Raw genomic sequence first — 16,401 nt, 5'->3', positions numbered from 1 at the left:
TCAGATGAATAGCTTCCTCTTCATTCAATTAACTACTTCCTTTGTTGTACAGAGCTTTTTATCATGAGGTCCAATTTGTCAATTGTTGGCCTTATTTCCCAGGCAACTAGGATCCTATTCAGAAAGCCCTTTCCCATGACTGTATCTTGAAGTGTTTTCTCTAATAGTTTCTTTTTAATTTAAACAATTTTTTATTAGATATTTTCTTCATTTACAATTATCCCGAAAGTCCCTTATACCCTCTCCAGCCCCCTGCTCCCCAACCCACCCACTCCCACTTCCTGGCCCTGGCATTCCCTGTATTGAGGCATATAATCTTTGCAAGGGCCTCTCCTCCCAATGATGGCTGATTAGGACATCTTCTGCTACTCTCTAATAGTTTCTAATCTACATCTCTCTATTTCTCTAGCAGTTTCTCTAGTAGTTTCAGAGTTAAGGGTCTTATTATCAATCTCTGATCCATTTGGAGTTGTTTGCTGTGAAGGGTGTGAGACAACAATCTAATCTCATGCATTTTTTTTTAACAAAGTTGTCATTTCTCCAGCATATACTTTTACATCTTTATAAAAAAATGAGATTATTTTAGCTTGTGTGGTTGTATGTGACCTTCTATTCTGTTCTGTTCTGCAGATCCGCTTAACCTATTGCTTACATACAGATGGGGGTGGGGGGAGAGAACGCCACCATGTGGTTGCTGGGAATTGAACTCAGGACCTCTGAAAGAGCAGTCAGTGCTCTTAAGTGCTGAGCCATCTCTTCAGCCCCAGCTTAACCTATTTTTGCACCACTATCATACTGTTTGGTTACTATGCCTCTGTAATATAACTTGAAATCATCAATATTCTTTTGTCTCAGGACTGCTTTGGCTATCTTCATGCCTCCAAATGAATTTGAAGATTTTTTTTCCCCTATTTCTATGAAAAACAATGCTGGAATTTTGATAGGGATGCTATCACTGCCACAATTCTAATTCTTCCAACCTATGAACACAGGAAGTCTTTCTGACTCACAGTACTTTCTTCAGATTCTTTCATCAACATTGCAAAACTTTCATTGCAGTGGTCTTTCTATGCTGGTAGGAATAAAAACTAGTCCAGTCTCTGTGGAAATTAATATAGACTTTTCTCAAACTAGTGATACAGAGGTAGGCATGGTAGCATATGCCTTAATCCCAGCACTCAGAACACAAGAGGTAGGCAGATCTCAGAGTTTGATACTAGCCTAGTCTACAGAGCAAGTTCCAGGATAGCTAGGGCTATATAGAAAAATCCTGTCTTTAAAAAAAACAAAAACAACAACAAAAAACCACCGCCAGCAAAACCCTACAAGAAATACATTTACCACGTTTATGTAAAGGAATCCAAGAAGCATACAGCAATGACACTTGTGTATCAGCATCTATTCCAACACTAATTTAAATTCATTTTTATTTTTATTTCTTAGCTAGAATGTACAAGACTGTGCTTTATTCATTGAGGTATCTTTCTACTATAGTGACAGAAACATACAAGAAATTAAAATGTTCATATAATTTGGTGAATAAAAGAATTACATTTCTCTATAACCCAGGGGAAATGAATATCGGAAATGTTTTGTTTTGTTTTGTTGGTTTTTCGAGATGGGTTTCTCTGTGTAGCCCTGGCTGTCCTGGAAATCAATCTGTAGACCAGGCTGGCCTCAAACTCAGAAATCCACCTGCCTCTGCCTCCCAAGTGCTGGAATTAAAGGCGTGCGCCACCACTGCCCAGCTGGGGAAATGTTGTAAATGTAAATTTTTTGAGCTATTTCAGTATGACTGTTACATAAGAGCTCAGAAATAGATGCACCAATATTTATAAACCAACACAAATATAGATTCTCTTTTTGGACATACTTGAAGGCAGAATTATACTCTGGATAAGTATTATTCTTGACTTTCATAGTTACCAACTAGAAGAAAATCAACTTTTAAATCATGCAAGCAGTTACCTAAATTATTTGGTATACCAAATTACTGCAGCACGAACACAAACCTTCCTTGTTTAGATCAATTATCAGTAGGAAGGCCTGCTCACTTCGCAAGCTCCTTAGAGTGAATGGGAAAGCAGGCCTGAAGAGAAAGCCTAAAGACACATGGCACTCATAGCAAGATCACTCCTATCACAGGAGCTATGCACGCACTAAAATGTGCGGAACTCACTGTAGGTAAATTTCTCAACACTCAGAAAATAAAATTATAATTATAATTACTTATTATAAGAAGACAACTGTCAAGAACTCTAGACATCATTCAAAATTTCCTTTTTCTTCCTGAAACATTTACAATTTGGCAACAACTAAATTTCTCTCCAGCTGTTTCTTAAAAAAACTGTCAATTCTGAAACTCGTTCACTAGACAAAGCTCTCTGGCCTCTGTGTTACAGTAACAATGCTGGGTGCTGTGCCTTTCAGCTCTGTCAAAACATTTTTCTAAATTGGAGTAACAAGCAAAAGTATATGAATGATTGACCCTATATTTATTTATTTATTTATTTACCAAAAGAACTAGCCCAAGTCTAAGCAAGTTCTACCATCAGACGAAACCTGGAGAGACCTATCCTTCCTTCTTCTGCAGTTCTAAGGGAAGAAAAGAAATACACATACCAAGCTCACTAGCGGTACTCTTCACATTTCCTGTGGTGTAACAGGGTGAGTCAAAACAGCATAAAAATTTCTTATGTGTTCATGAATTTTATTTTCCCTCTTTTGGAAAAAAAAAATAATACTAAAGTTCAAAACTAGGGCTGGGAGTTTAGCCCAGCTAAAGTATATGAGACCCTGGGTTCAACTCTCAACATTGAAAAAAAAAAAAAGAGAGAGTAATCAAATAAAGCATGTGACCTTCAATTCAAATGAATATGCTAATGTATGTGGAAACACAAAGCAACAAGAAAATACTTTTATTTGCCAATGCTGACTGAATGGAGCAGGAGTCTCATTTGTTTGCTCCTGGCCCTCCTGAGAAAGCCAGTGAGCTCTGGTCAGAGGAGTAAGCAGCAGAGCAGGCTGTTTGTCAGAAACAGCTGCGGAGAAAAACTCAATGGCTGCCAGATTGCAAACCTCTCAGGAAAAATCAGAGGTGTGGATATGTGCGCCCTCCTGCCGACTCCTGACAGCAATGCACACCATCAGCAAGCCACACCTGGGTCAGACGCCCTTACAGGGAGGATCTTAGCTTTTCTCCTCACATAATAGACAGTATTGGATTCCCTCCTCCACTCTGCACAAATAGAAAACTTAACAGCAAAAACAACGGAAGGATTGGGAACTCTCTTAGAGCCACACAGGAAACAAGTGGAGGGCTATGGTTTAAGGCAGAAAAGTGAGCAGTTTATACCTCACCCTTGGTTCTCCTCAGCCCATCAATATGCTGACCCTAACAGATGGAATTAAACTGTTATCGCCTCATATCACCAACCCAAAAAATTTATTACTGGACACATTTGATCTCAGACAATATGGTTTATCGTGAATTAGTATCAGGAGCTGGAAAGGTTAAGAGCACTGGTTGTTCTTGCAGAGGACTCGGGTTCAATTTCCAATACCCACATGGTGGTTCACAACCATGCATAATTGCAATTTCAGGAGATCTGATGCCCTCTTCTGACCTCTATAAGCACCAATGGTGTATACGCATACATGCAGGCTGGCAAACACCTAAAATAAAATAAGCAAATCTAAACAAGCAGAGCTGACTCCCCAAAGCTAAAAGCTGTTCTCTGAACTCCACATAAGCATCACAGCACGTGCTCTACAATCAATCCCTCTCCTAAGTGAATAAATGGAGTAAATTTTCAAAACGAGCTACCATCCCTTTCATACCAAACAGTCATTTCACATCTTTCATTTCGTTCCATTCCTTAACTTTCAGAAATAATAGAAGTGTGCACAGCTTGCTTGCAGTAGTTACTATGCTTGTACTTAGTAAGTTAAACCCAACTAGTATTCAGGCATAGCACTGCTCCAAAACTTCAGGTACTCAACCAAAGACCAAACAAACCCCTGAAGAAAACAATGTGACAGTGAACTTGAAGAAACAAAGAAGTGTCTGGGGTCTAGAGAGATGGTTCCTTGGTTAGGAGCATGGACTGCACTTGCAAGACCTGAGGTCATTGTCTCTAAACCCACTTTAGATGGCTCACAGCTGCCAATAACTCCAGCTCCAGGGTGTCTGAAACCTCTGGCCTCAGCCACACTGTGCTCGAATACCCACACAAAGGCACATCTACATAATTTAAAACACAGTAAATATTTTAAGTTGTTTTATTTGCCAAAACATCTCTCAAGCATCTTTTTCCACTTTCTAAAGTACTAACAACAAATTTGGTGGCCTGGTTTTCCAGCTAATGACCACTATTTCTAAACCATGTTTCTATCTACCTTTTCTAAAATAAGCCCTGCTAACCTGCAAACTACTACTGCATTATGCTTGTTTAATGACTATCCCTGACCACTCCCAGTCTTACTCCACACCAAAGGAAGCTTCACGGAAGCAAGGGATCTCCATCTGACTTTTCACTGAGTTGCTACTGCACCAATGCCTTGGAAACAGCGCCTTACTAGGAGGTACACAGCACATGTTTTAACAAATATTATCAAAAAATTAAAAAAGAAACAAATTTGAATACTTGACAAACTAATACAAGAACTGAAAGCAAGAAAGCTGAAGAGGTGACACAGAGCAGTAACTTTGTGGGTTAGAAATGGTGGGAGCACTGGGATACTGAACTACAGCAGGAGCACTGAGGCACAGGGAGGTAAATCACAGTGAGTTCAAGGCCAGTCTAGTTGTCTATAGGGCATATCCAGCTCTAGCCACGGCTATATAATGAGGCTCTGTCTCAAATTTTTTTAATAAGAAAAGAAAAGAACAAGGTGAGTTATTATAGTTGTGCATTTACAGCTGAATGAGGAAAACTGTCCTGGAGGCTGGAGAAATGACTCGGCAGTCAAGAGCGCTGGATCTTGCAGAGGGCCCTCGCTCGACTCCCAGTACCCATATGGAGGATCATACTGTCAACTCCAGTTCCAGAGGATCCAATGACCTCTTTAACGTCTGTAGGCACTGCACACATCTGTGTAGGTGCGTGTAGGCAAAATACCTTCACATATTTAAAAAAAAAAAAAAAAAAAAAAAAAAAGCCTTATACCCCCATTCACACTAAAACAAGCTAATTATAGGCCCAGAGCTGGAAAGATGGCAGTTGTTAAGAATACTTGCTGCTCTTGCAAAGGAATGAAATTCAGTCCCCAGCAACCACATCATGCAGCTGACAACTGCCTGTAACACCAGCTCCAGGGAGACCCAACTCCTCTGTCCTCTGCAGGCACCAGAAATGACACGTACACACTCCTCCTCACATGCACACAATTTAATGTAGAAAATAAATCTTTGAAAACAAACCAGAAAGTACTAGTGATGACAGGAATGAAGAAGGAACTGCTAAGCCAGAGTAATCAGTTTCATTTTGGCTGGTTGGTATTTTTGGTTTTTTATTTTGTTTTGTTGTTTTTCAGACAGGGTCTCTCTACAGAGTTGGCTGTCCTGGAACTCATTATGTTCCCCAGGCTGGCTTTGAACACACAGAAACCCACCAGCCTCTGGGATTAAAGTAGTGTATCACCGCATCCAGCCCTAGTAATCCATTTCTCAAGAATTCAAATGCACTTATGCATACTCTTCTGTATAGACATTATGTCTCAATATTCTTTTTTTTTTTTTTAAGATTTATTTATTTATTATATGTAAGTACACTGTAGCTGTCTTCAGACATTCCAGAAGAGGGCGCCAGATCTCGTTGCGGATGGTTGTGAGCCACCATGTGGTTGCTGGGATTTGAACTCTGGACCTTTGGAAGAGCAGTCGGGTGCTCTTACCCACTGAGCCATCTCACCAGCCCATGCCTCAATATTCTTTAACTCACCTACAGGCACTGGAGTTGCAGCTTAATTGATAGAGTACTTGCCTAGGACACCTATAATCTCATAATCAGGAGACAGCAGCAGGATAGTGAGAAGTTAAAGGTTAGCCTTAGCTATACTGCAAGCTAAGGCCAGCCTGGGATAAGTAAGATCTTCTTTCAATGAAATAAATAAATTTACCTAAGGACAGTTTAATTCTTTCACAGGTAAAAACATTTAATGTGAAAACTATAATTACTAGTAAATAAACCCTAAATACAGGATTCTTAAAAGACCAACTAGCTTAGAGACTTTCTTAAGTTTTATTTTTCTATGTGCTTGAGTGTTTTTGCCTCCATGTATGTCCATGCATTATGTGGGTGCCTGGTGCGCATGGAGGCCAGAAGAGGGCACTGGGTCCCCGAGCTGGAGTTACAGACAGTTGTGAGCTGCTATGTGGGTGCTGGGAATCGAACATAGGTCATTTGCAAGAGCAGCCAATGGTCAGACTTTTCCTTTTCTTCTCTTTATAGTCATCAAATCATAATTTTTAAAAAGTAACATGTTGGAGGCTGGTGAAGAGGCTCAGCAGTTAAGAGCATTGTAGACCAGAGTAGCCTCAAACTCAAGGCAATCCTCCTGCCTCTGCCTTCCAAGTACTGGAACTATAGCTATACACCATCACGCTTAATAATGAAAGTAAATTTTCTAAGGATTATAGTCATGTTGTGTTATACAGAAAAATGTTTCCCTTTTAGAAAATGCATGCTAAAGAATTTAGGAGTGACATGTCAAATGTGTAAGTTAAAATGCTTCACACAGAAAGATAAAGCGAAGGAAAAATGAGCACGGTTCCACTTAGAGGGTGGATGCCCAGGCATGAGGACACCACTCCTTCAGCGTTTCTGGGTTGGATAACGCTCCTAAGAGAATGGGGAAAGCAATCAGTGAGTATGAGATCTTTTAGATAATTAAGAAGAGTCACTGTATTTACTTTAAGAAAAACTGTAATTTTTATTAAATAATAGCATTTTTCTAGAAATCAACATTAAATTTCTAGCAAAAAAAAAACCCTCTTATCTATATAAAACTATTGGTTTTTAGAAAGCCAGTATTCTCTTTTTCTTTAAGATTTATTTGTTTTTATGTATATGAGTACACTGCAGCTGTCTTCAGACACACCAGAAGAGGGCATCGGATCTCATTACAGATGGTTGTGAGTCACCATGTGTTTGCTGGGAATTGAACTCAGGACCTCTGGAAGAGCACTCAGTGCTTTTAACCACTGAGCCATCTCTCCAGCCCCGAAAGCAAAATTCTTAAATGTTGTCTCCATACTGTATTATACACAAGGTAGGTCACAAATCACCTATTTTATTTATAAATATTATTTTCTGAAAATCTGACATCTTCCTGAATGAAAATCATCCTGGAAATATGTACTGGAGTGAGTGAGCTATGAACCCTATGTGACTTTCTATGAGCAGCTACGTGATACTTTCCTAAGGATGCTATTGAAGGAAAAAAACTGAACTGTTACCAGGAATATCTAAAGCTATATTTATCCTTTTATCAAATTTCTCAACAAGAAAACAAACTTTTGGATTTTAAGGAGTTATTATATGATTGACAACACAGCCAAAATGGAGTTTGTATACTCATGACAGACTGTTAGTTTAAATTTCATAAACAGAAAAGCAAAAAAGGCAAGTAGTTCTCCCATGGAAAAGAATTTGTTTTAAAGAAAAAAAAAATTTAACACTTTTGGCTTTTCTTTTTATTTCACTGAAAACAGGAACGCTAGTTATTTGCCCCTAAAGAAAACTGAAACTGTATATACAATGTCTCTTGAAGTCCATGTAAAAATTAGCTTTTTTCCCCATATAAAACATACCTGACAACTAGGAAGAACAAAGCAACATGCCCAAATCCCTTTCAGCAGCCAGCCCCACAGAGAGAACAGCAACGTGGCATGTACAGTAACAATTAAGTCCCAGGATGAGGATGCAGCAAGAAAAGGAACCCACGTGAAGCAGAAACCACCACCTTACACACAACTATCATGAAGTCAGGGGGAGCGTCCTGGGAGCCAGCATTCCAATTTATTTATCTTAGAAGACCAAAGCTTGGAACTGTGTACAGTGCTTTCAAAATCACTTATTCAGGAATGTCAAAAAAACAAACACACAAAAACACCCAGAACAATTCTGCAGAGGTCAAATGAGTGCTGAGCAAGAGAGGAAGGAAGGGAGATGCCTCTCTCTGCCCAAAGGAACCAGCTGTATGTGGGGTGCAGCTGTATGTGGGGTGGAGTCTAAGGAACCAGCTGTATGTGGGGTGGAGTCTAAGGAACCAGCTGTATGTGGGGTGGAGTCTAAGGAACCAGCTGTATGTGGGGTGGAGTCTAAGGAACCAGCTGTATGTGGGGTGGAGTCTAAGGGTGTTCAAGCATTCAAAGTCTTGACCAGGGGGCTGGTGAGATGGCTCAGTGGGTAAGAGCACCCGACTGCTCTTCCAAAGGTCCAGAGTTCAAATCCCAGCAACCACATGGTGGCTAACAACCATCCGTAATGAGATCTGGCGCCCTCTTCTGGAGTGTCTGAAGACAGCTACAGTGTACTTACATATAATAAATAAATAAATCTTTAAAAAAAAAAAAAAAAAAAAAAAACAAAGTCTTGACCAGAGCAGAGGTTATGGTGGTAAGCAATTAGGAAGCCAGAGGTTCCTTCTGAGCAACAGCTAACGTGTAGGCCAGTGGCTTACCACAGAGAAGCAGAAAAGGAGACAACTAAAGGAACCTTCTCAGATCACAGCAACCTCAGTGACTGCCCTCAAAACTTCCCCAGCCAAGAAACCCACATTTAATTACTTCTGACTGCAGAGCAACATTCTCCCCAAGGTACTGCTGGAAACAAATCAACCAGTAGAGTAGAGAAGCTGCTTATGAAACCAACAGAAGCAAACATTTAGAAAGACCAAGGGAAGAGACAAACACTACAGAAGCACTGTCACTGAGGGACTATACACATGCCTAAGGCTGAGCCTCTAACAGAGGCTCTCCAACACTAGGACAAGCAACTATGAAAATAGCATGTGCACACTTGTTTGGTTGGGGCAGTAACATATACAAGAGGAATGAATGCAGTGACAATAAGGCTGTAATAAAACTGGACAGGGGTAAAACTATAGTAGAGAAGTGACACTAATCTTTTGTTTTGTTTTTTGTTTTTGTTTTTTTTTTTTCGAGACAGGGTTTCTCTGTGTAGCCCTGGCTGTCCTGGAACTCACTTTGAAGACCAGGCTGGCCTCGAACTCAGAAATCCGCCTGCCCCTGCCTCCTGAGTGCTGGGATTAAAGGCGTGCACCACCACACCCGGCTGACACTAGTCTTAAGATGTCTTAAATCAGTGATTCTCAACTGTGGGTCACAACCCCCTTAGGACACAAACAACCTTTTCACAGGAGTCACCTAAGACCATTGAAGAAAAAAAAAAAAAAAAAACAGGTATTTTCATTACAACATATAACAGTAGCAAAATTACAGTTATGAAGTAGGAACAAAAAAAATTTATGCTTGGAAGTCACCACAACATGAGGAACTGTATTAATGGGCCACATGATTTGGAAGGTTAACAACTACTGTATTAAATCCACAGGAACAATAAAACCCAGAAGAAGCAAATAAGGTTAATAAAATGAAGTATAAATAGCTACATTTTAAAAATGGATTTATTGGCTGGGCAGTGCTGCTGCGCAGCTTTAATCCCAGCATTTAGGAGGCAGAGGCAGGTGGATTTCTGAGTTCGATGCCAGCCTGGTCTACAGAGTGAGTTCCAGGACAGCCAGGGCTACACAGAGAAACCCTGTCTCAAACAAACAAAAAGAGAGAGAGAGAGAGGGAGAGAGAGAGAGACAGAGAGAGAGAGAGAGAGAGAAATGGGTATTTTATATTTTGCCTGATTGTATTTCTGTCTACCACACTCATGTTGAGCCTGTGGAGGCCAAATCCCCCTAAGACCAGAGTTAAAGCTGTCTGTGAAACAACCTGTGGGTGCTGGGAGTCAAACCTAGGTCCTCTGGAAAAGAAGCCAGTGCTTTTAATTGCTGAGCCACTTCTCCAGCCCCGATAATATTTACTTTTTTTTGTTTTGGTTTTGGTTTTTTGGGGTTTGTTGTTGTTGTTGTTTTTCGAGACAGGGTCTCTCTGTATAGCCCTGGCTGTCCTGGAACTCACTTTGTAGACCAGGCTGGCCTCGAACTCAGAAATCTACCTGCCTCTGCCTCCCAAATGCTGGGATTAAAGGCGTGCGCCACCATGCCCAGCTACCCTAAGTTGATTTTTCTTAAGTACTAAAGTATCCTATACATGTTTTTAAGTCTTCCTAAATTGTCTTAGCTCATTATCAAACATTTTTACTAAGATATATACTAAAGTACTTACAGACAAAATGGTAGAGTGGCCAAGATTTGGAACAAAATAATCCAACATAATAACAAAGAACATGAAGAGGGAGACAAAACAAAGATGACAGCATGTTGAGAACTGCTGAGTGATTAACAGTGTTGAAGTGTTTCGTGCTTGCAAAATAACTTTAAAAAGAAGTCTTGCTCCTAACTTAAACTGCGCAGCTTATTCATTTTCTCTACTGCCTTACACACAGCTAAGGAGTGGTTCCTCAAGCATACTGTGTACTTCAGCCATCATGCTGTTGAGCAAGGCTGAACTGCTGCCAACACCACCCTTCTCTTCTCTCCTTCAGGCCAGACATACTCCTACCCATCTGCCCATGCCTGACTCAGTGCCACCTCTGCACCTGTCGGTTCCTTTATCCCAACACACCTCTATCCCTGTTACAATGGTAGAATCTCTCACTCATTTAAGATCTACAACATGGAAAGTGGAGACCCTCAAAAAGTGCTTGTTAGATGATGCTCTATACAACAATCTCAACAGGTCTGCTTCTTCCACTTCTACTAACTTAGGCTGCAGGACAAAACCCTAATAGTGCTGTACTCACGTTCCTGCTGGAAAAACTTTTTGAATTTACATTTTTTATTAAAGGATTCAAAATGCTAGGTCTGAATCTTTTCCACAAAGCTCAGTTAGAGATACTCAGAGTAATCAATCAGCTCTTCTTAATAGTTAAGATAGATCATGCTTCTTGACAACCTTGCCAATATAGGGAAAAAATGTTTAAGAGACAGTACCTCAGACTTCTCACATATTTCAGGTGCTTCCTGGTGTATAGCCACTTGATACTTGGTATATAAAGAAAAGGACTGGTTGAAGGATGAGTTGAACTCTGGGTCCTCAAAGGAGGCAGGTACTAGCCTCACCTTCAGAGCAAGGAAAATATAAGCCAATGCTATTGAACCAACTCTACCTGTTGACACACTTCTTTCTGAAGGTGAGGCTAGAGGAAGATCTCTGCAAACCACTTCCAAAGTTCAGCCCTGGGGTTTGCCATAAAGCAGCAGAAATGGAATGGAGTGGCACAGGCCTAAGTGCCAACTTTCTACCAACATTCAGGACAACCTGAACTCACAAGAGCCAGACAGACAATTTGTTTGTACTTTGGTTTTTCTCTACTTACCAGCAGTACTGTCACATACACTAACAGCTACTGCTGCGAACTGGTCTCAGCCAGCACTTCTGCCACCTCTACTGAATGAAGTGCTTTAGGCTTTTTTCATTCCCAGATGTTGTTGTTTTTCTTTTGAAATCATCTTCTATATAAAATTGTAAGTGGACAAGGAGTCTATTAAAGACCTCTACCTTCTTCCTTTTCCAGTCCATCTCTTTTATATAGGGGTATTCCATTAATAAAAAATAACTGAGCTGCTATGAACTCTCTAGATGACTTTCAAACATGGATGAAGCATAGCAACACACCAGGCCAAGTGCACCTTCTTCTCATGGGTATTTAACTTGAAGCTACATGACTGATTTGTAGATAAATATAGATAAATACACAGCAGCTTTGAGTAAAAGCAATGTGGCATATGACTTTCTACTTTGAAACTCTATGTGACTGGCACTTAACACATGACAGTAGTGAATTCACATTTACAGAATGTCCACTCACTCAGTCTTATCTTTGTGCAGTTATGCTACAGATTAATTATAAACAAAAATATAGTACAATTACAGCCAGCGAATCTCACGCGTGGCCTGCTGACCTGGCTCACGGTTGGCTTATCAGGCGGATCCTTGTGAATAACCATCTGGTAACGTTTATAGACCTGGTAAGACTCCTGAAATGTGGCTTTGAACTGAGGACTTGGTGGAGAAGATCTTACCACCCTCACCTTCAGAAGGAGTTAAAAAACAGTGTTTATTAATTCATTCACTCATTCAATTCTACAGTATATGCACTAACAGAGACGTTCAATCAACTTGTTTCAAATAATATTAAAGCATAAACATGTATTTTAACATTAAAAACCAGCAAAGTTAGCAAATGAAGAAAAAGTTATTGCTACACTCTACAGTCTACTTAAGGAAAGCAAAAGAGGATTCCCTCTAAACTTAAGCCTTACCACTGACAGATTAAAAACACCTAGCTCTACTGTAAACTGACAGGTTCCTCTTAGTTATGATAACACAAACACTCTCGAATTTTAACTGTCCACAACTTACCAAAAGTCAGTCAGTCAGAAACACTAAAAACTGTAAATATACTTTGGGTACCTTTATTCATCACTAGTAAGTAAACTTACAACCGTGTAACTATGAGAGGAAACTCTCACAAAGTGTGCATGTCACTCTAGAGTTAAATGCACTATTATGTTTCCTTTATGATTATCTTACAATGTCAACATCTTGGACAAATAATCAAAACTTTCAGGACAAGCCTTAAATAAGGATAAATTAGAAATGGTAACTCTGCACAAGACTAGCTGACATTTATCTTAACATTAATTACTAACAGTTAGGATGCATTAGTAAAATAGCAGCAAAAGGAAATTAAATACAATACAATGAGGACATAATGGGGCATTTCATGTTGGCAAAGGAAAAAGAGTGACACCCAGCAAATAACAAATTCTTCAAATCCTGGGTACTACCACATTAAAAATGTAACTGCTGAGACCTACAGAACTGTTATTAGAGATGTGGCTGATTCCCTGAATACCCTACTTATGGTCAAAGGATAAAGGCCCTTTTGTAATTTAAGTAGTATATTCAATTCTCTACAGTGCTGGGAAGAAGAAAGTTAGTAACAGTATCAAGGAACAGCCAAAGTTGTTAAAGTTTGTCTGTGTGTCTGTGTGTGTGGTGCACGCACTGAGTGTGCATGGGTGCACATGCCTATGTTTAGCGAGCTGAATGCAGCCCCACTGCTTTACAGACTGATGCCTCTCACTGGACCAGAAGCTCACCATTTTGGCTAGGTAAGTTGGCTACCCAACAAGCTCGGAGATCTGACTGCCTAAACCCCCCGAAATCGGGGTTACAGGCACACACACACACACTCATGAATATATGGAGCTAGAGATTCAAACTAAAGGTTTCACTCTTTCTCACTGAGCCATCACTTCAGCCCCATTAAGATTAGCATTAATGTCCTTGGATATTAAGCTACAAATTCAAATCAAGCAGGAGAATATTTTTACATCATTATGGCTAATGTTTTTAAAATAATTTTAATACATAATATTGAAATTTTTAATTTGTTGTTCTAATATGAGAAAAAATGAGAATTTGGCATAAAACTTTTAGCTAAATTGGCTGGGATTTCCTTTTTTTTTTAAGATTTATTTATTATTATATCTAAGTTCACTGTAGCTGTCTTCAGATGCACCAGAAGAGGGTGTGAGATCTCATTACAGATGGTTGTAAGCCACCATGTGATTGCTGGGATTTGAACTCAGGACCTTCAGAAGAGCAGTAGGTGCTCTTAACCACTGAGCCATCTCTCCAGTCCCCTTGGCTGGGATTTCTTTTTCTTTCTTTTTTTTTTTTTTTTTTTTTTTTTTTTTTTTGGTTTTTCGAGACAGGGTTTCTCTGTGTAGCCCTGGCTGTCCTGGAACTCACTCTATAGACCAGGCTGGCCTCAAACTCAGAAATCCACCTGCCTCTGCCTCCCAAATGCTGGGAATAAAGGCGTACGCCACCCCACCCGGCTTTGGGATTTCTTAATGAGAAAGGATTTTGGTAGTTTGGTAGGTGCTGGCTAATTTTATGTCAACTTGACACAAGCTTGAGTTATCTGACAGGAAACTGAATTGAAATTGAAAAAATGTTCCTATAATATCTGGTTGTAGGGCATTTTTTAAATTAATGATTGATAAGAAAGGACCCACCCAATTGCAAGTGGTGCCATCCCTAGGCTGGTGTCCTGAGTTCTATAAGAAAGGGGGCTGAGCAACACCCCTCCACAGCCTCTTCATCAGCTCCTGCCTCCAGGTTCCTGCCCTGATTGAGTTGAATCCTGATTGCCTTCAGTGATGAACAGTGATGTGGGAAGTATAGCTAAAAAAAACTCTTTCATCTCCAACTTGCTCTGTGGTCATGGTGTCATCACAGCATATATAAAAAGGTTGCACAGTAACCCTGACTAGGACAGTAGGATGACTTAGTACAGGTTTGTATATATAGCAACACTGCTATCTTGATCAAAACATAGATGATAAAACCAATTTGTTTATTGTGTCCTAGTCTTTTAATATCTAAATTATCTTTCACCATTTTAATTTCTAAGATAAAATTAATTTTATAATATTTCTGGTTTTATAAACTACTTATTTGCAATCAAGTAACACAAAAAGCCAGCGTACCCTGCTTAAAAACATGCTACAAATGAATTTTTTTTAAACTAGCTGCCTAAAATATTTTCAAAAGCTCAAGAACTTTCTCATATAGCAGTTGACTTATGAGAACAGAAATGCTAAATAGTAAAATACTAACTGGTAAGTATTAGTGCAAAGAAAATAAGTATCCAACACAAAACACAATGCAACCAGTCACAAAAGCCCTCCAAGTACCTCTAACTTGTGCGATGCATTTTCTGGTAAAGATTGAAAAATCAAATCTTCCAATGACTTGGGCTGGTTGGATTTAGCCTTTGGTAACAAACAGACTGGCTGACCTTGAGCCTCCAAGGCTGCAGCTGAGGCCTGCTGCATCCGTTTTAACCTTTGCCTTTCTTTCCTCATTTCCCTTGCTTTCCGACATGGAGGCTTACTCAAGTCAGCCCCTTTGCCTAAGAAGAATGACAAAATATTAGACCAATGGCATTTGCCTCTAGAAATGTGATACATAGACTAAGTCCAAAGAGTTCACAATGAAGTTTTACAGGATCATTAATATTCTACCCAAGTTAGCTGTCAAAAAGGCAAAAGGTCACACAAATGTGCTCTTAATGAATTCATCTGTTCATTCATTCTTCCATCCATTCATCCATCCTAAACATCTGCCCACTCTTCTGCTTCTGTAAGTAGAAATCAACACTTGAAGGATCTTCTACCTCTGTGGCCCACATTTCTGGGGACATTTTGAATCTAGAACAAACTTTGGTGGGTGATTGTTGTAGTATTTCTTGTAATTATGAAGAATCCTTGGGGCTAGAAAGAAGGCTCAGTGGTTAAGAGCACTGGCTGCTCTTCCAGGAGTGCTGAGTTCAATTCCCAACACACATGGTGGCTCACAACCATCTATAATGGGATTTGATGCTCTTTTCTGGAGTGACTGAAGACAGCTAGAGTGTAGTCACATATATAAAAATAAACAAATCTTTAAAAAAAATCCTTGCTCATTTTAACATATTGTGCCTCCAATTACACTCTGTGTTCACAGAGTTCAGGTTGACGAATTCTGTTCTAATTTTTAAAACCATGTATTAATGCACCCCATTGTAACCAATAAAAACTGAGTAACCTGGGGTTGGAAAGATAGCTCCATGGTTAAGAGCACTGACTGCTGCTCTTCCAGAGGTCCTGAGTTCAATTCCCAGCAACCACATGGTGGCTCACAACCATCTGTAATAAGATCTGCTTCCGTCTTCTGGTATGTCTGAAGACAGCTACAATATACTAACAAATAAAATAGATCTTTTAAAAAAAAACAAACTGAGTAACCTAGACATTACATATTTCCTGAAAGAACATGCATCCACCCCAAAGTAACCTTAACTGTCCTCAAATAAATAATTAGCTAATCTGATTAAGATTTTTCCCCAAGCCAAGTGTAGTGTAGCATTCCTTTAATCCCAGCACTCAGGAGGCAGAAACAGGCTGATCTCTGAGTTCAAGGCCAGCCTGGTCTACAGAGTGAGTTGCAGGACAGCCAGGGCTATACAGAGAAACCTGTCTTTAAGAACCAGGTTAAAGAAAAGAAGAGAAGAGAAGAGGGGAGGGAAGGGGAGAAAAGAAGAGAGGAAAAAACGTAACCACCCTCCCCGCAAAAAAAAAAAAAAAAAAAAAAATCACAACACAAGAAAATCTAATCAAAGTCTCTAGTATAACTATCAAGTGATA

General features: G+C 39.7%; 1 protein-coding gene across 6 annotated transcripts in view; it reads right to left on the bottom strand.

The window, feature by feature from the left end:
- The window catches only part of Ate1 (arginyltransferase 1), a 124,916-nt gene that overhangs the window by 98,671 nt on the left and 9,844 nt on the right, over window positions 1-16,401 (bottom strand). For 2 of the 6 annotated variants that reach the window (XM_085841263.1, XM_085841262.1), the window contains exons 6-8: window positions 14,911-15,128; window positions 12,103-12,231; window positions 11,131-11,259 (exon numbers count right to left, since the gene is read on the bottom strand). In XM_085841263.1, coding sequence (XP_085697389.1) covers window positions 11,131-11,259; window positions 12,103-12,231; window positions 14,911-15,128 — 476 coding nt within the window. The remainder of the gene's footprint in view (window positions 1-11,130; window positions 11,260-12,102; window positions 12,232-14,910; window positions 15,129-16,401) is intronic. The other 4 variants (XM_021166981.3, XM_021166979.3, XM_021166982.3 and 1 more) reach the window with 2 other exon arrangements.

Source organism: Mus caroli, unplaced genomic scaffold (assembly GCF_978045245.1).
Source record: "Mus caroli unplaced genomic scaffold, Mus_caroli_1 scaffold_8, whole genome shotgun sequence".
NCBI lineage: Eukaryota > Metazoa > Chordata > Mammalia > Rodentia > Muridae > Mus > Mus caroli.
The sequence above is the reverse complement of the archived record's forward strand: the minus strand, read 5'-3'. Positions and strand labels throughout refer to the sequence as shown.